General features: G+C 45.1%; 1 protein-coding gene across 2 annotated transcripts in view; it reads left to right on the top strand.

Annotated features, from left to right (window-relative positions):
• The first annotated feature begins 814 nt into the window (after window positions 1–814).
• The window catches only part of DIS3L2 (DIS3 like 3'-5' exoribonuclease 2), a 195,037-nt gene continuing 175,004 nt past the window's right edge, over window positions 815–20,847 (top strand). The window contains exons 1-3 of one of the 2 annotated variants that reach the window (XM_014946064.1): window positions 815–863; window positions 3,455–4,174; window positions 20,523–20,681. In XM_014946064.1, the coding sequence (XP_014801550.1) occupies window positions 3,475–4,174; window positions 20,523–20,681 (859 nt within the window). In that variant the 5' untranslated portion in view covers window positions 815–863; window positions 3,455–3,474. Of the gene's footprint in view, window positions 864–1,312; window positions 1,378–3,454; window positions 4,175–20,522; window positions 20,682–20,847 lie in introns of those variants that run through there. The other variant, XM_014946065.1, reaches the window with a different exon arrangement.

The following is a 20,847-nucleotide window of genomic DNA, read 5'->3' as shown; positions in this document are numbered from 1 at the left end:
TCTGTGGTGAGGTGAGGCCATGTAGGTCTTGAAGGAGGCTTCCCTGCGTGGCTTTGGGAGGTACGGGTGCTGGTGAAGCTTTGAGTTTCCAGTGGGACACCACCAGTCTCAGCTCTTTACAATATTAAATCAGCTAAATTATGGGGTTTTTTCCCCCACCTATCTGGCTAGAAACTTCTGCTGAAGCAGGAGGGCTGGCAGCGAACTGGACCAAACCATCACAGAGGCTTCAGCTTGCCCTGGCTGGAAGGGGGTGTCTGCAAATGTGGAAGGCTGGGGACAGTCTGGGTTGGCTCCCCTGCTGTGGTGACAGCATCTCCTGTCTCCCACCTCCTCCCCGCAACACCCTGGCCCCATGGGGACCCCCTTAGATGCCCCAGTTCAGCCTCCCGCAGGAGAAGCCCCAGCCTGGGCGGCCTCCCACCCTCACCCACCATGACTGACCGAGGCAGGGGGCCCGGGCTCAGCTACCTGCAGGCTCCCCTTCTCTTGGCAGGCTGCGGAGATCCACGGGCCCTGCCTGCCACCCTGTCCCCTCACGGGCCCCCCTCCCCGCCCTCACCACGGTGCCTCCCTCACAGGGCCTTTCCCGAGCTCCCTCCCCAGGCCCGGCGCTGCACAAAGGGACCCAGGGGATGGCGGCTCGCTCCGTGTCACTGGAGGCCGCCTCGGGGGTCCTGTCCCGACCCCGGGGCTGCCCCGGCCCGTCGGAGAAGGCGGAAGATCTAGCGCTTCGCGGCCGAGGCCTTCTGGGCCCTGCCGCGGCCCGTAGGCCGCCTCTGACCCGGAAGCGGACGGTGGGGGCGCTGGGACATTTAAACGGCGCGGAGCGGGGCGGCGCGGCGGGGGGAGCGGTTGGGCCGGTGAGTGGTGGGACCGGGCTAGGTGCGGTGTCCCCTCCGCGGGCTCATCACCTGGGGGGACCCCGCGGGGGGAGAGAGAGGGAGAGGCTCCTCGGCCGGTCCCGGCGGCGCTCAGGCCCTGTCAGCCCCGTGGCGGCACCACCGCTGTGAGGGGGGGCCGGTCCCGGCGGTTTGTTGGCTCGTTCCGGGGCGAGGGGCTCGTCCTGCCCGTTAGCTCCTGCCTCGGGCCCCGCAGAAGGGGGGTGGTAGCCCGGGGTGCGTTCCTCAGGGGGTCAGGGGTGCTCTGGGCAAGGGAGGCGGGGGACGAGGGGCCGCCCCCGGTGCCGGGGGTGCGGGGGCTGCCCTGCGGCCCCCATCCAGGCCCTGCTTTGGGTCCTGGAGCGGGTGCGCCCACCGTCCTGCTGCGCCCTGGCTGGGGGCGTCTGGGCACCCCCAGAGTGTGATGTCCAGTGTGGTGACAGGCAGGTGGTGAAGGCCGGTGCAGATCTTCCAGAAGAACCAGGTGAAATAACAGGTAGTTTTTATCCTGGGCCTGTTTAAGTCAACATCTTCCCCTGGTGCTTCCTTCTTTCCTTTCTGGTATTTCACCCATCCTTGTGGCTGTCCTGTCTCTGAGCGGGGCAGTGGGGTGTACCCTGTACCCACCTCTGCCTTCCCTCTGCTCCCTGGCTGCCAGGGAGCTGTTGATTCCTGGTTGCCCATGGAAAACTTTAAACGAAATTGTAATGCGTGGGGGCTTGTAAGCCCTTTTTTGTCAGTGCACCCGTTGCTTGCTGCTAACGTGATTAAAGTTGCAGAAATTACAGTGGAGGCGAAGTGCTAATGTTTATTCTTTGCTTGTAAATAAAGATGGCAAGCTCTTGTATTCCGGAACCAGTGTTTGGAGAGTAGTCTTGCTGCCTTTTGTAAATGTTATCTACTTCTATTGAACTGGCAACCAGGAGAAGGTGACGTTAAAGGAAAGCTTGCTGTAGACCTACCCGCGTGAGGGTTTTGTAATAGCTCTGTAGCAGGTCATTCTATTAGAAAAGTTTAGCAATTGGCCAGCGCCAATGGAAAATCTTAGGAACAAGAATCACAAACCACACAAAGAATTTTTCCTATGTATTCAGGGATTTTTAATTTTTGCTTTGTATTGTGAAGCCTATTCACATCCGTGCTCAATTACTTAAGTAAATCTCGCTGCAACACGTGTTGTTTCTCTGAAAGGGCCAGAGCAGGCACTCTGAGGAGTCGTCAGCGCTGCAGTCCTTGGTTCGTGCTGGGTGATGCCTGGTTCCCAGGCAGTGTGTGTGTGGAGGAGACTGCCTGGGTGCTTGTCCTCTGTGCGACTGTAGCAAAAGGGAGAAGAAGGCTGGGTGAGGGTGAAGGAAAAATTCCAAGCATGGTGGGAGTAGGCAAGGGGATATAAATTTCTCTTCTGCTGAGGTCTGTATTCAGTCCTGCCAACGCCCCTGTGCTTAGAGAAGTAAAAGAAGAGAGGGAGGTTTAATGGACAGTATAATTTATTTTAGCTTTAGAGTCCAGTGCCACTCAGTTCTGACATAGAAGAGATGGGGGTGAGTTTTCAACATACCATTTGGGGTGAAGTTCAGCTGTTCAGCTTCAAACACGTCTTGAAGGAAAAAAGGCATTTTCATGAATGCGACAGCACTTGCACTGGGCTCCATTATGAATGTATTTTTATTTTCCTCTCTGATGTTGGATGCAGCAAAAATCATTGCTATGTCCTGTCCATACCTATAATTTACCTTGATAGTAGCTGAGGACAATTTACTAGATTGTTTTGCTCCAAAAACTTAAAAGATAGAACAGCTGAAACAGGACTGAAAGATGCTTCATCTACTTAAGTTCCACTTAAGTCGTGCCGCAAAAGTGGAGGCATATACCATCTACAGAAACTGGGGCTGGATGGAGTGGCAGCCAGTGTGTCTCAATCACCAAGAGTTAGGAGCTTCTGTGAGACAGTTCGTTGTGCTGGGGAAATTATTGTATGTCAGTTGCACAGGGAGTGAGTTTACGGCCAGAAAGACAAGCTGAAATGAATAGTCTTTGTATTTGAAACAAATGTCCTGCGTAATCCAGAAGCGTCAGTCACTGGTGTGGGGAGGTAACAGGCAATGTATGCTTTTTACTGCAATGTTGAAGCACTTCAGTAGGGATGCAGTTATTTTTGGAGACTCAAGGTTGGACATGACAAGATTTCACTCCTGCTAACGGCTAAACTGATGCATCTGATGCAGTCTGTCAGTTACAGTCTTAATTTGCCTGGCTTTTTCAAAGGCAAGGAAGAGTGGATTAAAGGAATCCCTTATGTTTGGGATGTCAGCATCAGCAAGTATGGCTAACGGGCCACGGTCACTCCTAGGTCACTGACAGGGATATGTGGTGCAGGGCAGATATTGAATACATCGTGAAACCCCTTCCCCCCGTGTAGTGACTTACCAACCCAGAATTTCGGTAAATGTAAATACATTCTCATTTAGTACTGTTTTTTTTTTTAGTGCTTTTTAAGGTAATCAATTATTTGACACTTTGTTTCAAGAAAATAACCCGTTTTTTCCCCTGTGTCTATTTGTAACTCTTTGAAGTCTGGGCCTTTTACTGCACTATGGATCAGCTGGGGTATGTGAGAAGTACTACTTCTGCCCAAGGTGCCAAAGAGGGTGTGAGCAAGCCTGCTGTCCCCCAGAAGAACGCTTATGCGAGGCTTGTGCAAAAGCACCACAGCGGCCGATTCCGGTCCTACTTGAATCACATTGCGCAGAAGATGCAGCTGGAAGAGAGCACCTCCAATGACCCCAGCTCAGATCTGGATCCACCCCTGAGGAGAGGCCTGGGGAAGGATAATCCAGCCAGGAATGGGTTGAATGTGCACAGCTATTCACCGGTCAGAACATCTCACCTGGAACAGCCCATGCCTGGAGGATTTGAAAGCGATAAACCCCAAACCGCTCTGAACAGATGTCCCCATAAAAAACATGCCATCGTTAGCCCAGAAGGAGACTTGGAGATGGAGGAAGACTACTATGTACATCAGCGTGGAGCTGCAGCTGACTTATTAAATATGAATGATGCCCAGGGTGGGAGAGTGTCGAACAGCCTGAGACACCGTGCAGCTCTGCAGAAGTCTTCCGGTTCTGATGAAAAGGACGAGGAAGAGATGTGGAGGAAGAAACATAAGAAACGAGGCAGGTGTCCTGCCAACACAGATACAGCAGCTGGACACTTGTTGACTGAGCAGTTTAGTGAGGATGTGCCGGTAATAAATGCCAGGAAATACAGTCACTTGTCTCCCGGTCAAGTCCCAGGTGAGTTCACGCTAATGAGCTGTTTCGTCCTTCTGCTACAATTACTGTGGAATTGAATGTGATGTTTTAGTCATGAGTGAGTTAACATAAGCCAGTTCTATTCTGTCCAACTTAGTCAGCTCTTAGTTACCTGTGGGTGGCTTTGTCCTGTTTTACAAGTAAGTCATCCGGCATGTGCAAATGGCTTCATGTGGAGCCAGCTTGGTGCTGGCAGGACCTAATCCCCTGGCCTGGGCTCTGCGAATGTGGCTGTGCTGCTTCCAGGATCAGCTCAGGACTAGGAGAGCCCAATTTCTGTGGTGTAGAGTCCAGATTAATAAGACTGCTGGATCGGAGCTGACTCAGGGCAGTCATGCTTTCCTCTGCATTGCCTCTTTGGATCTGGAGTGCTGGTTTGCCTTTGCACAGGGTCCAAGTCCATCTGATACTCAGGGGCTAAGATGCCTGTATAATATCTAATTCCTGATACAGGGTGTTGACTCCAGTAAATTTTGCTGCTAGTAACTAAGAGACCACATCTTGCAGTAGTAAAGTGAATGTGTCTCTTAAATGTGATGTTCAAGGCAAAAAGCTCACTTGTGGAGATAAATAACATTCTTTATGTTGCGGTTTAACTCTGTCTGGCAGCTGGGACAATGCAGCCACTTGTGCAGTTCTCCCCCTTCCCCCAGAAGGGCAGAGAGAAGAGAGGAAGATAGAAGGGGGAAAGGAAAGGGAAAAAAAACTTCTGGGTTGAGATAAGGACAGTTTAATAGGACAATAACAGAAAAGGAATAATAATAATAATGGCAAAAGACACAAGTCACTCTTACAACTTGGTAAATTGGTGAGTTGGCACTGTCCCGAGCAGTGATCGTGAGTACCCCCTCCCAACCCCAGTTCTGTACTGACCATGATGTCTGTGGTACAGAACATTCCATTGGCCATTCCATCATTCTGTCTACGCTCCTTCTCAGCTTCTATGGGAAGCTGAAAAAGGTCCCTGAAAAATATAAACATCACCTGGCAACAATTCAAACAATACGCATTACAGATCTTCCTTTCATACCAAATCTGAAACACAGCAACCACTAGAAAAAAAACCCACAAAAAACAACCAAACTGTCCCAGCTGAAACCAAGACATTATATTTAAAAAATAGCTCCAACAAACACCCACCACACAGCATCAACATGCAACCAAAGCCAGGCGGTTTAAATTTGATCTCTCAGTGTAAAGGGTTAAAGCTTCCTCTGCATTTTCTTCATGGTGAAATACTTGGATAGCCTGGTCTTACGAGCTACTACTGGAGGAACTCATAAATGTCACTGTATTAAATTCTCTGTAACAAGCAGAAAAGAGATCGATTTCTCAGATGAGTAGGACGGACCTGAGGCCTATCATGACTCTTGGATTGAAATTCAAGTAAATGTTTAATTCAATCAATCTTACAAAACTCTGCCCTATCATTCAAGAGTAGCAAGTGATATGCTTTTTACAAGGTTTGTGGTATTTTTGAGGCTGTGACAGTAGATTATGTGCTAAGGCTGATAAACTTTCATGAGTTCTTGCAAGACAGATCATAGTTAGAGATTTAATGCAAGAAGGTTATGCTAAAATTTGTCGATGAGCTTGATTTTTGGGAGGTGGATTTTTCTTTCATGCTTCATTGTAACACTATTTATTATGCTGGCCTGGTATAATAGACTTTGCTACCTTTTACCCTTCAGCTTTTTTTTTTTTGGAGAGTAGGGGAGAGCAGCTAACAGAGATGGAGAGTCTAAAAGACTTACAGTTTGTAGCCATGAAAACGATAATAGGTGCCTACATGGATTTTAGTCTAAAATAAAAATTCTCTTTCAAAAACAAGCACCTGCAGTTGCCTCCTGCTCTAGTTGGGAGTAGGGTTGCACAAGCCCTTTGAAAAATAGATGTTTGTTTAGTGTAAGGACCTAGAACAGAAAATGTTGACCCTCATGTTTGACCTCCCAGGTGGAAAACTCACACTGTGGGGAAGATTATTGGAAAATTACTTGCTTAACAGGGACACCCTTCCTCTTCCTCCCCCTGCACGCCTCCCCAGCCGCCCTCCTGTGTGGCTGAGGCTGGTTACTCTCCAGAACACTTGCAGGGATGTGAAAATGGTTTCTTGGGGAGGAAAGAAATTGGAAAAAAAAAAATATGTAGCTTGATTCAGAGATAAGTCTTTTCTGCAGTTCAGTTTGAGTATTTTTTAGCACTCTTTGTTTAAGCGAAATGAAGGTTTTACAGTATGCAAGCGCTTAGGTATAAGATCTCACACATCACAGTCCCGGATTAATATTTTCTCACTTCAAAGCTTGTCTTTCTCTCTTGATGCTGATGTAAGTCATATTACTTTGCAAAGGCAGGTGTCTGGTTTGATCAGTTTAAATCAAGGCTTGTGAAACTGTGATGGCAAGAATTGCTTCTGTCATAGCGGTGAGGCATATCATCTTTTCAGCAGTGACATTTCCTTACAAATTAACTCTGTTCAGGCTGTTGTATGCTTTCCAAAAGGCTCTTTGAGCTAATCTCAAAGCCAAGCATCTCTCTTTATATCACTTCATTTCATTGTCCTCTTCTTAACAGCCCTTCAGCTCAGGCTTAGCCAAGGTCAGGTTTGCAATGCCCCTAAAACTGACAGTACTAAAATTGAAGGCAAACATGGAGGGCTGAGAACACCCTTTGAGTGTCCTGAGGCAGGCTGTGGGCAACGAGGGGCTGGTCCTTCTTAATGTCCTTCCAGAGGAGCAGCAGTTCCTGTGGCCCTGGGGGAAAGCAGAGTGGTTTGTGGAGCCCCAGGCAAGTGCCGCTGAGCCCTGGAGCTCACTGCTGATCGAGTTGTTATCTGTGAGAAGAACTGAGGGTTGCCTTTGTCATTCTGTACCATAAGGCCCCAAGACAATGCTTGGGGGATAGCAATAATTTCAGAGCAGCTGATTAGGAGATTGACCGCAGCAGTCTCTCCTGGTATTCCATGTAGTAACTGCTTTTCCTAAGTGTTGGAAACTTTGCAGTTTGAGCAGGAACAAAACTCCATTGTCCTTGTCTGAAACATGATGTAGTCATGAAACTGCACGTTGGAGTCGCTCTACGATATCAGCACTCTTGGGTTTGGGAAGACACAGCCGCATATAGATTCCACAGATTGGTGCTCCTTTCTGTGCAGCTCTAACTTCAGCAAGGAGAATTGCCATAAAGCTTCCTATTTTGAAGTTTCTTCTCAAACCAACCCCAATAAGGCAGAAAATAATCATAAAATGCCACTTTAAATTGTGATGCTTGAAGTTTTTCATCTAATACAATTTCTCTGCTGGTATTTTCCCCCAAAATCTCCAATCCTAGGTCCTTTGGGTGCTAAAATTCCATTAAACTTCCTTAACAGAAAGTATTTTATGAAGTCCTCTGGGTTGTTTTCTGATTTTGATCAAAGGCTCTAAGAGTCTTCCCACTTCAATCCAAAGTTAGTCATCAAAATCTCTTTTCAGACTGACTGATGTTTCTGTCATAAAAGGGCTTAAAACGCCCTTTTCCTTGAGGACAGAAGTACTGACTCTTTCTGCGGCATCTGCCTGTCACATGCTAGTAGTTGAGATTTGCATGGCTGCTGGGCGGAACTTCATCTTAAATATCTGTGATGCATTGATTTATCAGTAAGTAGCTTAGACCAAGCTGTGTGTTTTATTCAGGACAGCACAGTTTTGTTTACTTTTTGAGTACGTGCACTACTTAGCCTGCTTTTGAGGGAATGTTGCTGCTTGATAGCACGTTCCTGAGTGTGCCAGAAAGCCTAAAAACCATACACCTGCAGAAGAGAACTGTTCTCCAAACATGGGGTGCAGCATGGTCTTTGTGAACACCATCTCTCGGCCTCATGTGATTTCAGAGGATCACGGCAGCAAGAGTACCTTGGAGTGAGGTGGCTTTATTGATGCTGAAATCTTGGGTGGAGCAGGACGCTCGTGAAGGCTGATTGCTATGAAATAGGTTTAGATTTTGCAGGGCTGGATATACAGCCTTGGTCTGTATCTGCAGATGTCCTCCTCGGGAAGAACACCACCACTGGCTTTGCTAGGTAGCCTCCTGAGGCTCCTCTCACTAAAAGCTTCACAGGTTTATGATGTGATGGAGGTATCTTGTCTATCTGTCAGGGTCAGCATGCCCCTGAGTAGAAACAGACAATTCCTGGGTAACAACATGCCTCATTTGAAACAGCGTAAGATTTCCCCGGTCCTTTCTGATTTATCATCTGTCTGATGCTTGGCATTTATATGCCCAGCCTGTGATACTTAACCAACTTGGGTGGCTTCCACGGAGGAGTGTCGCTGGCAAGCAGGCTGGTGTTTAGCATCATAGCTTTAAAAACAATTGTTGCTGTTGGATGGTGATGTTGTGTTTGTGGCTGCAACCCTGACATTTAAAAGGCTCAGGATAGGCAAAGGAAATGTCCTGGAATGGCTTTTCTGCCTGTTTGATGGGCACAGCTGGTCAAGAAATACCAGCCTTAACAAGATGGCAAAATCTTCAGGGTTTTCTCTTTCCGTCATACACTGCAGTAAATTTTGTATTTGCCTTTGTTCCTCTGGGGGAACTTTGGAGAAAGAACCACAGCTTCAGTTTTTCCCTTCTTATAAGACAAATTTAAGATAATGCTACTTTTCAGTGGTGAGCCTTCCAATTCTTGTGTGGTGAAATTCAGTATTTAAGAATGCTGTTATCTCCCTGTCTGGCACCAGCAGGTATGAGCCAGCGATCTAGTAAAGGCCACAGAATCAGCTCAATAAATGGAGAATGTTGGTTGCTGTGGAAATCTTTAAAATGTAGCTGATCTTGCCAGGTCCAATGTAATGTTCCTTAGATGACGTTAATCATAGTAATAAGATATGGGAGAGGAGGCAAAACTGGATTTACTGTATGGCCCCATCTGAGAAGCACATGAAAAATAGAATGCTCCTTTCTCTAATGGTTTAGCAACGTCATTGCAAACATAAATTTCTCTCTTGCTTTGATAGAAAAAATGTTGCATTCCTGAATCTTGTGCAACTCGTGTTTTTGGCTAGCATCAGCTACAGTATGCAAGTTAACATCTGATGTATCCTCTCTTGGGGAGATGAAATCCTGCCCTTGAGGGACTGTGGGTTTTGTATGTGATTTAACAAGTGTCTTCCATGCCTGGCACCAGAGCCCTCAGCTCACCATGGTGCAGTGGGACTGAGCTCTGCAGCAGGAGCCTTTGCATTGGTGGCAAAGCTTTAATCTCCATGAAGTAGCTTCCTTCACCTGCCAGTGAAATAGTATTCATCACTGGAAACACTTGTTGCTGTTAACATGCTATTTTCAAAAAAACCCCCACTTTAAACCTGTGGGTTTTTTCTTCTCTTTAGCTCCAATCTCTGAAATTAGACCCCCATTATGTAGCTCAGGTGACTACTTGTTGGTGTGATGTTGGTCCCAGGAAAATAATAAGCTGAAGAACTGAATTAATTTTTTTAATGAATTTTAAATTTTTTCTTTAACGTGACTTGTCATCAAATTATGCAACAAAGGTCCTGTTGAGCTCCCTTAGTGTCAGTTTCTTCGGAGTTTGATGATAAAAGTGTGAGTAGGGATGCAAGTGTGTTAGCGTAATAAAATCACAGCGCGGGTGTAATGGTTTAAAAGCTGTTTAGCTGAACTAATTAAATGCAGCAATCAATTGAGAATTGTTACCAACAGGTGTGTCTGGTTCCTGTGGTGTCGTGTTCTGACCCTGTGCTGTTTAATACTTTTGTCAATCATCAGGAAGAAAACATACAAGTAGGATTGAAAGTTTTTTTGGATGACTTGGAGACCACAGGGAGTATTGAATAATGGTGGCAGTTACTGGCAGCCGTCTGGATCACTTGGTGGACTGGGAGCAGGCAAAATAAAATCCATTTATCGGGCCAGCATAGAGCCATGCTAGCAGTGGGAGGAACCCCGTGTGGGAAGCAACAGCTTGGAAAAAAGTTGTGCGCTTTTGATGGATTAATCAGCTGAACATCCCCCTCCTGTGAAATGTGGCCAAAAGGGTAATGTATGAGCATGGGAATTGGAAGATGGAGTATGGGCTGTGTGTGCCTTTGGCACGGCAGCAGCAGCAGCTTCTGGAGTATCGTATCCTGTGGTGATGCCCTCTGTTCGGGGTGGATGGTGATGAATTGATGAATACTCAGAGGACGGCCACAAGGAAGATTAAAACGCTGGGATCGTGAGTGAATGATTTGAGGAACCCTGCTTTACTTATCAAAGAGATGCTTGGGGGAAGGGAGCTTTCAGTAAATTGCCTACATGGGGAACAGATGTTCAATAATAGGCTACTCAGCTGAGCAGATTATGATATAACGCATTTGAGGCTAAACAAATCCAGGCTTGAAATACAGCACAATTTAGCGGTGAGGGTAAATGACCATTGGAACAGTTTTACCAAGGCTTGTGGTATGTCTGCAGTCACTGGCATATTTAAAAGCCTTGATTACAAATTTTACCCCCAAAATATGCTTTAGTTTGAACAGGAATTAATTTGCAAAAGCCTTCTGTACTCTGCTACCCATGAGGTCAGACAGCCTGCACACCCCAGTCCACTCTGGCCTGTTGTTCAGGTAATCTCTGAAGTACCTCCTTCACCATGGGTACCCAGGTAGGTAGGATGGATGCTTTGCAGACCACTTCAGTGGCTAATTGTGATTCCTCCCCATGCCATGGCTGCTGCAGGGCTTTCACTGCTGCCTTTCTCTCCAGCCTCTGCTTCCGTCTCCTGATGTGTCTGCTGGTGTCCATCTCTTGCTCTCCCACCTCAAGTACCCTACGAGCTAGCTCCATGAAGTGCTGTGGGCTGCATGTTCCTAACTCCCTCTTGTGGGGAAATCCAAGCTACGGAGAGTTGAAACTTGGCTGGGGCAGGATGGAAAACAAAACGTTGGGATCTCTTGCATAAAATAATGTATTTTGTGACAAAAATAAGAATTTCCAGGGTGCTGAAGGAATATGTCAACACCAGCAGCTGCAGCCCGGTCCCTGATGGGGCAGGTCATGCCTTGGAGAGTATTTCAGGTGCTCTACAGATATGAGCTTCCAGTGGTAATGCATTTTTGTTCAGTTTGTATCGTTTTAAGCATTTGTTTCCTCACAGTGCTAAGGACTGTGAGTTACGTACCTACTGCGCTGAGCGGGCAGTATGGGGAACAGCTCCTCAGCAAGTTGTCTTATTCTGTAGCACCTGTGGTAACCTCGGGATATGTGTGAATCTGAAAGCAGTTCTTTCCTTTCTTCAGCTGTTAATGTCTTCTAGCACCTCCCAACAGGTATTTTGCCTTTCAAAGCCTCTTGACTTCCTCTGATTGTGGAGCGGCTTGCCACAGATGTATGGGGCAGGTCATGCCTTGGAGAGTATTTCAGGTGCTCTACAGATATGAGCTTCCAGTGGTAATGCATTTTTGTTCAGTTTGTATCGTTTTAAGCATTTGTTTCCTCACAGTGCTAAGGACTGTGAGTTACGTACCTACTGCGCTGAGCGGGCAGTATGGGGAACAGCTCCTCAGCAAGTTGTCTTATTCTGTAGCACCTGTGGTAACCTCGGGATATGTGTGAATCTGAAAGCAGTTCTTTCCTTTCTTCAGCTGTTAATGTCTTCTAGCACCTCCCAACAGGTATTTTGCCTTTCAAAGCCTCTTGACTTCCTCTGATTGTGGAGCGGCTTGCTTCCTTCAAACTACTGAAGCCCAGAGAAACCAGAGAACTTCTGCAATATTACATTTTTAAGGGGTTTTGCCTGAAGTCTTGAGGAAGCCTTTTCCACGGTGTAGTTGCTGAATAAAACCAAGAGCAAAAGCTATTGTGGAAGATGCTTTGGTGGAGGATGGAAGATTGAGGGGGCAGCGGAGGCAGCCCTGACCCACATCCCGAGGCAGGAGTGGAAGCCTGGAGGAGTGCAGTCATCAGGCGGAGTAGGTAGTCAGGAGGTCAGGAGCAGGGTGGAGCAGGTTCACAGAGAGTCCTGAAAACCAGAAGAGCTGTATCCCCTCCCTGACAACGCTGCTGTGCTGCTGCACGCAGCTGGAGCACAGTAACTATTTTGATAAACTTTTAGTCTATTGCTACTAAATGAGTTTCGTCACCAACCCTTAGTTCAGAGCCTGGAATGGTATCTTTGGCTCTTGCGCTCATGTAGTATTCCTACAACACAAACCCTGCTGAGGAATTGAATAAAATTGCAATTACTGTCTGAGTTACCGAAGTCAAAATCCTGCAAGCATCAGGATGCTTGGAAGTGTTTTGGAAGAGGAATCATGGTGTCGTGGACACATGATCTTGGCGCTCAGGAGCGGTTTCCACAGCATTGTTTTCTGCAGCAGAAAGAATCCGTTGTGCATTTTTCTTCATTTCAGTTATTAAAGCATAGGCCCTTTCAGAAAGCCAAAGTCAGCAAGAACACTTTCGTATCGAAATCTAGGGACGTGCAGCACAAAAGTTTTAAATAAGTATCTGCAGCTTAAAGTAAAAAAGTGGTGGCAGCATGTGCCTCCCACCATGTGTGGGCTTCCCACCTCATTTCCATGGGTCTGGAAGTGAGCAGTTGTCCCTGCTCCTGACTTTCTTGGGCATCCATGGACTCCAGGGACATGCCACTTCACTTTTTTTTTTTTTTTTTTTGCTACCTCCATCCTTAAATAGGAATGTTTCTTCCTCAATGGCATGTTGTAAGAATGCTGGATGTCTGAATCTTTTACAACCAGTGGCATAGTCAGAAGCAGCTCGTGGCCCTATAAACTCACAGACCATGACAGCCTGTATTTCTCCATGTGGGAGTCACCAGCTGGGGACCAGCTTGTCCCCTGTGTGCCAAGGATTCCCTTTGTGCCTTTTTTTCTTGGACGTTCAGCTCTTTTGTGCAGATTTTAGCAGACTTTCTGCCAAAAGTGTTTAGAGCATCACCTTCTCCAAAGAGGCAGGGCGAGAGAGCTCTTCAGGTTTGTTCCTGGGTGCACAGATGGCTTGTGGCCAGACCAAGTCCTGGTCCATGAACATGGTTGCACTGGTAGACAAGCCGGTGATTGGCATAGGTGGAGGAGCTGTATCACGTTGTGCAGGGTTGCTGGTAACCAGTTGGGCTGCTGCTGGAGGAACCGGTTGCTTTGAATCACTCCTGAAATCACATGTAAGAGCTGTGTGGACAGGCCTTCACCCTCAGTGCTGTCTTCTCATTTTATTTTGATTTGTCTTGGTGGTGGAAAGATACAGATCAGATTTATGCTGTGGCTGGACCCTGGTGGCTCATCGTAATGGGTCAATTAGTGGAGACTGGTGGGCATGGGAGCCAGTCCTGGCAGCTGGATTTCAATACATCCTCCACTCGGTTTGGGACATTTGCATAGAATTTACATTTTGGCTGAGCCCATGCATGTAAATGTAGGTCTGCATTGTTTCTCTTCTTTGAATGACTGTTTAATTAACTTTAAGCTTAATTATGCAATCTGCCATCTGGCTAAATCCCTACAGTGCTGTCACATCACCATCTTTTTCCACTTCCGCCAAGATATTCCCTTTCCCGGAAGTTTGCCCTACTTCTCAATCATTAAGTTAATTTCAAATAATTTTCGAGGCTGACTCAGCAACGTTGTCGGATCTCTCTTTAGCTCTGTGGTCAGGCTTGGACTGAGCACAGGAGTGTGCTGCAGAACCTCCAGTTTAGGGTTTTTTGAGTTTACATTTCATCAGAGAAGGAGGATCTCTTTTTTTTTTTTTTTTTTTTTTTTTTTTTTTTTTTTTTTTTTTTTTTTTTTTTTTTTTTTTTTTTTTTATTTGCTCATGATAAGGAGAGTGTGCTCTCAGGCTTTCCCTTAGCAGATTGAGCATCTGAAATAGTGCCTACCAGGTTTATCTCCTGAAAGTCTCTTTGCTGCAATGAAACCTCACTGAACTGATAACATATCTCAAAGTCTTGCCTTTCCACTCCTATATCTCTAATGAATTCTTTCCTGTGACATCCTCATTTCTCTCTATTGCTTTGTCTTTAATCTTGAGCCATCTACTTTATTTAACCGGTTTGCTTCAAGATACTGTAAAGTGCACGGTGGTGGTTCTGTTCCAAGGCTATCGGAGAGCTCTCAACTCATTTAATTCATGTTGAGAGCAGCGTTGAAGCACGGCTGTTCCTAGCACAGGCTGGAGCGGAGCTGAGCTCGCAGGGAGTGTGGTGGATGGATTTTGGTCCTGTTTTTGTTATTGGGGCTCTAGCACAGAGTTTTGCTTGAAGTATCTTCCAAGAAGTGTGTCTTTTTTTTTTTTTCCTGCTACAGAACTCTTTCCCCGAGCAGCTATACCAACAGCTGTCTTTGTGTATTTCCTTTTAAAAGAAAATAGAACAAAAAAAGTACTTGGCTGTTACCATTAGTAGGACATTTAATCTCTTAAATCCGCAAAATATTTTGCAAAACATAAATAGCTAGTTACTTCTGGCCTGTCTATGACCAGTCTTTTGTGTTGACATAACTCACATTTGAGATCACTTCAATGGTGTTTGTTGGTTTTGCCTGTTGTTTTTGCCTGTGTGTGGTAATTCAATCCCGGATATTGTAGTAGTCATTGAAGTGGTTGGAGTTTTTGAGTTGGTTACTTATATAATATGGCATATACTGGCTGTCGCTGGTGCATTAGAAATTAAAAACAATCTAACAAATGTATTTTGGCTTTTAAAATTTGAGAGGAAATTGTTTTAGAGGCTTCTTTTAGCAGCAGAAAATATCAAATAGCTTTTAAATTGCCTGTTTAAGCATATGAAAGAGAAAGACATGGGGATCCTCACAAAACCTCCCTGATGTTAATGTAGTTTGTACTGGCAAAGTGTGCTTTTGCTTGTAGGACTTATTTGACTTTGGAGAATGAAAAGAATAGTTGTCTGGTATAACAGTATCAACGCTAGGTCTGTGCTTATCTGGAGTTACCAGCCAGAAACTCTGTCCCCCCGAGCTCAGCAAAGCTGAGTTAGATTCACAGAAGTACCTGGGTTGGGTTGTTCAGGAGCTATGAAGGGTTTGGGATATTTGGGGTCCTAGATGTTTTTGCAAAACAGGGAGCAGTTTCCATCAGCTGAACTCTTGTATTGAGACTATGACTATACCTTCTTACGCATCAGCATCCATAGTGGCTCATAAAGCTGCAGGTGGGATTTCTTGGCAGGTTGCAGAGAGTATTCATTTCGTAAAAGACCAAATCTGGCTGTTTCTAAAATTTGCTTTTCCACCTCTGCCAGGAGCCAAAGGCCATCTTGAACTTGTAGATCTGTGAGGTGACGCCTTGGGCTGCCACGTGGTTGAACTCTAATTCCTTGAGTCTTTAGTAAGGATGAGCAGGAACATGCTTTATTTAGCTTTCTTGCCATGCTTAACCTAGTCTGACTTAAAAATGGGAGTGAGGACTAAGCAGGGGTTGACATCAGAGTAGTTCTCATTGCCTTTAGTTAGTTAATTCCTGCTTTGGAGGTAGGGCAGTGTTGGGTAAACCCTTCATTTGGTAGCTGCCATGCCTTTTAGGTCATGGGTGTATCCTTACCTAAGTGCATAGCTGGGTTGTCTTGAAGAATTAAATGTCAGGGAACCTCTAAGAAGGGTAGAAGGAAATTGATTTAAGTCATTGAAATGTGTCAGCAATGAAATGAAATGTTGTAGAAATACAGACAAATATTTAGTAACTGTTTGTCCAGAGTGTCTTATTAACTGATAACGACTTGTTCTATTGCATGTTATCAGTTCTGGAGGTAGACTTCTGTTTCTTCTCACACTTGTGCTAACTGTAAAGCAGGGATATTTGAAAGATTCCTTTGCATATCTAGATCATGATCTAATGCTGGGAAGCAATGGAAAATCCTCTTGGCAATTGCAGAGTTAGCGGAGGTGTTGGTGCCCAGTCATGGACTGATAAAGGTAAGCAGTAGGTGGAAATATTTTGTGGTGGAAAAATTTGTAATAATATTGTGTTGTCCAATGCTGTCAACCTAATTTTTTTTTTTTTTAAATCTAAAAGGAACCATTACATGTCGAGATAGCTGTCAGTGGGGTGAGAGTCCTAAACCTGTAGAGGTGTTACCAGCACAATTGTTGTGATGCTCTCACAGTCCTGCCCACCCCAGGGAGTTGGGGTAAATATAAGTAATGTAGACAGTAACAACCTGGAAGTTTAGTTAGAGGTAAAAATGCCTAGTCACAGGGTGGATTCCCTTTGACAAGAAAGGGGAAAGCTGTACCAAGTTGTTCATATCTTGGAATTTACTTAGATCTCTTAAATAAAACTAGTTCTTGCTGGATCCTGGATGGGAGGTGTCCAAGGAGTCATGGATGTGCTGATGAAAATTCAGTGAGGAATATTTTCCTTCTGTGCTGGTAGTAATCAAATAGCTTGTCAGGTGTTAGAGGGCAGTTGGAAATGTTTTATTTTTGGTAAATAAAATTGAGGGTCTTGGTTCTTTCTTGTGTAAAGCAATATGCAAATTTTAATACAAAATTAAAGCCTTTCTGGCCCTGCTAACTTCATGTTTAGTTGAACATTTTGGCTGATTTAGTTGACCATCTAGTTGATCAACTGACTAATAGATGTAAATTTAATTAAATGCAGCACTTTTCAAAACCTAAACTATAGAGTGATTTTGTATAAATTATGTCAAAATAACCTGATTTAAAACATCAAGCCTCCTCTCTTACTGTAAGCCAGATCAATTATTCTAGGAAGCTGCCTGCATGCATATTTTTTTTCCAAAATAAGAAAAGATTAATAGGTACTTAAGTTTAAAGACCAAAATGTGCCATTGTGTGATGTCGTTTCTGTTGTGGCGGAGATGAAGTGTGATGGTTTGGATTCTAGATTGAGCTCCAGCGCTGTCCTCCCAGCAGAGCTCAACCAGCCCCTGCTTTCCGGTACCCAGGATGCTGGAATGGGCTCCTGTGGTGGAACCAGCCCCCAGCTCCATCCTTTCTGCTCCTTTTCCTGGTGGTATGTTTCTGCTTCCCCTTGACTAGTTTGAGGTGGTTCCCTGCTCTGCCTGTAGACACCTAGTCCTATTTAGGTGTTCCTCTGTCACCTTTATAGGCAGCCTCCTCGCCTGATACAGGTGTTGGGGTTATTTCAACCTGTCTCCCTCCAGAGGACTTCAGTGAACAGTCAACCACCTTTCCTCAAATTGTCACTCCTGTATTATTTCCCATTGGAAATGGCAGAAGGGCTAGAAATCCCAGGCAAGTGGTGGCTGCATCCACGCAGAGCAGCTCTACATCATCTGTGCAGCCAGATAAACATACCCAAACAGGTTGCATTTGCTGTGTGTTGTGAATACATCTGTGTCTGGTAATAGACTTGCTCTGCTGTCAAGCTTGAGTGGTTCTGCAAATGCAGATGTGTTTGGGGCATTGTGGTTCCTTCAGCCCTCCCGTTGGGACGTATCCACCACCCTCCGCTCCCAGTCACTGCACTCTAGTCTCCCTTCTACTGAAGTTACTTGTAATTTTTTTATTATATTTATTTACTTGTTAATTTATTTAGTAATTGATTATTTTAATGTTTAGAATGTGCTATTCCTTGGTGCAAGATCTTACCTTAAAGGATTTTATTTTATCTTAACAATTCACACCACTGTAACACCACAGAAAAAGTCAGACTTTTTGGCGCACCTGGTGCTGGAATAGAGTTTAACTAAGTTAGTGATAGCAGTTATTTCAGAAAGGATAGTCCCAATATATCCTCCGCTATCTATAGAGTAGTCAAGTTATGGTTTGCTTTGTGGAATGATGTCTGTTTATCTGTCAGAATATTAATGCTGGGCAGCAGGGGCAGGAGGAAAGCCCATCATGTGAAGTATTTCTAATTTCCAATTTTAGGGGACAGGTGCGTTACAGAAGCAAATATTGAATCTAGTTGAAACAGATGGCAACCTGTAGTTAACTCTCTTCCTTTTAAAAGGAGAAATACAAGAAATTACAGTTATGCGGAATTCGATGTGTTCCAGTTGAATGCTAATTGTGACAGTTGTCTGTGGCTTCCTAACAGGGGTGGTTTTGTTTAGCCATAAACACCACGGCCAACGGGGTCTGGCCGTGTGTAAACTGCTATGTCAAAGCAGAGTTTGTTCATTTGTACACTTTTTCTTTGAGTTTGTGACCAAGTCTGAGCGGATGAAAAATCCCACTGGAGAGTAAGCCAAAGGCTTTCTACCTTTCAGCACGGCAAGGTGCTTCTCCACCCTCTGCTGTTGCTGTGCATTATTTGTGGCAGTAGTGGCCCCAAACTTTCTGAACTGATGGCCACGATGTGCTGGGACAGCTCTGCAGTGGCTAATTCTGGCTCTCAGTTCACTTCCCAACTCTTTTTTTTTTTTTTTTTTCCTTCCTCTTTTCCCCCCTGCATTTTAATTTTCTGCTCTTTTTTCCCCAGCTCCGTCTTAATTGGACGTTAAGGTTTAGCTGTCTTTTTATCCCGAGTTCTTTAATTCATAGTAGTATTTTCTGTGACTTGCTGTCATAGAAACGAGGGCTTTAGAAGCCCTTACGAGCTCGTGTAATCCATTTCACTACCTCAAGGAAAAAACTACTCTTTTTAGACCAATTCTGGCAGCCGTCTGTCTCACCTATTTTTAAGAACCTCCAACGAAGCAGATTGTGTGACCTTTCTGGGTGATCAGCCTAGTGCCTTGCTTTTTCTCTAGTGTTCCTAAGGTCCTGGCTGTTGCAGTTTAAGTCAGATTCTTTCACCAAAATGCCTCTGAAAAACCTCTCCAGAGCAAGCCATGTTGCCAATTCTAAAGCTGTTGCGCTCAGATCTCTCTAGTCCATGCTTTTAGTTTCGGTGTCTGTTTTTGAGCTTAATCACTTGACCCTTAGGGAATTTGCAAATCAGTTCATTAGGCGTTTGCAAATGAGTTAATTTTAGTTTATCTCATCCTGTGGTCCATACAGGTAGTGTTGCCTCCTTCACATCGGTTGAAACCCAAATTTGCAGCTCTTGCCGCGTTACAGCCGCAGCCTCTCGCGGGCAATCTCCTCTCTGAAATCAAGAGCAGAGTATGAAAAGCTTGGTCATGGAGAAAGTGGCCAAACTATATGTTGCCCTTATCCTCATCGTCACTGAACACAGAGGACCTCTCTGCCTTTCAGTGTCCAGACTCTGCTGTGGAATTTAATCTCCTTCTGGGGTGGTCTGAGCCAGCACCTTGAGTTTTGTCCCTCAACACCCTCTTGGTGTCTCCTCTCCTGGATTAGATTGATCCCTCCCTCTTCCTGCTGATTTACCTGTTACATATGGAAGTTACCTTTGTCTGTGACTGAGTAAAATAGCAGTTTTTTCTTATTGTACCATATTTTAAAATATCTCTGCTTAAGTACAGCTTTTTAAACATCTTTTTCTTCCTCACTGCTTCAGTTGAATTCTATGAAGCGATCTGCAATTTCATTTGTGAAGGATACCATACGTAAAAAAAAAAAAAAAAAAAAATTGTGCCTTGTAACTTGGACAGCCCCATAGCACACAAGTTGGCATTGCGCGTTTTCTGACTTGCAGGTACAAGCTTGGACCCAGGGAGCGTAGCCAGGAGGGGCTGGAAGGCAAAGCTGTGATGACATGTTCAGTATCCAGGTGGAGGGCCAAGAGGGCAGCTGCACGGCGCTGGGTTGCATTCCAATGTGCTGATCCGTGGAACAGCGTTGGCATACGCTTTGGAAGCTGCTGCTTGCTCTCCTGGCTGTAGGGAAGGGGCTGAGGTGATGGCAGGGAAGGAAGGGGTGAGTCTTTGCAGAATATTTTCGTATGATCATGGCCTATTCTGAGCAGGCTGGACATTTGGAGCCTTGGTGATACTTCGGGGTGTCGGTGTGTGCCATGCTGCCTCTGGTAGCTCAAAAGTTAATTACTCCAGGGTGGGCTGTTGAGATTTTTTTTTTTTTTCCTCCTTTATTCCTGAACTACTTAAGTTGTAGGGACGTTTATATTTTCTCACTACTTGGGGGTTTAATGGGGTGGAGGTAGGGGCTTTGGAAACAGTTTAACAATTTCACATTTTATGTGCACTAATGAATTTCCCAGGATTTTGGAAGGGTTGTATCCAATTTTAGTATCGTAATTTCCAGAGTTTTATTTATGCTAAAATAAATTAGTGGTGGATTAAGAGGCACAAAGAGCCAACAGATTACAAATGAACTAATGAAGACATGGTTTCTTTTGGATAAAGAGCATGACTCATGGTTGTGATTTGTACCGAAGTACTGCAGCCCGTGAGTTTCACCAGGACCACAAGCTGGCAATGGGGTTCCTCTTCCCTCCACTGTTATTTCAAACCTGTGTTTGATTTCAGGTGCAGAAAAGAGAGGGTTTTCAAGGACCAGAAACAACTCTGAATCTACAAGAACTCCCCAGAACTTCGATAGGAAGAGGCAACTCTCTGAATCCCAGACAGAAACAATGAACAATTCAGACAGCAGAATAAATCCTAGACAACTGGGAACTCCCAGAGGTATTAAAGCAGAGTGCGTACACGCTTCAGGAATAAGCTGCCTTGAAGCATGTGCTCAGCGTTATTAAAAGATGGGCTGGGATGAATGCTCTTAACTCTAAAATGAGCTGTAAAAGACTGTTGATTATTTGTAAAATATGATTATTCCAGACTTTTCGGTGCTCTG

Source organism: Calidris pugnax, unplaced genomic scaffold (assembly GCF_001431845.1).
Source record: "Calidris pugnax isolate Ruff unplaced genomic scaffold, ASM143184v1 scaffold111, whole genome shotgun sequence".
NCBI lineage: Eukaryota > Metazoa > Chordata > Aves > Charadriiformes > Scolopacidae > Calidris > Calidris pugnax.
The sequence above is the reverse complement of the archived record's forward strand: the minus strand, read 5'-3'. Positions and strand labels throughout refer to the sequence as shown.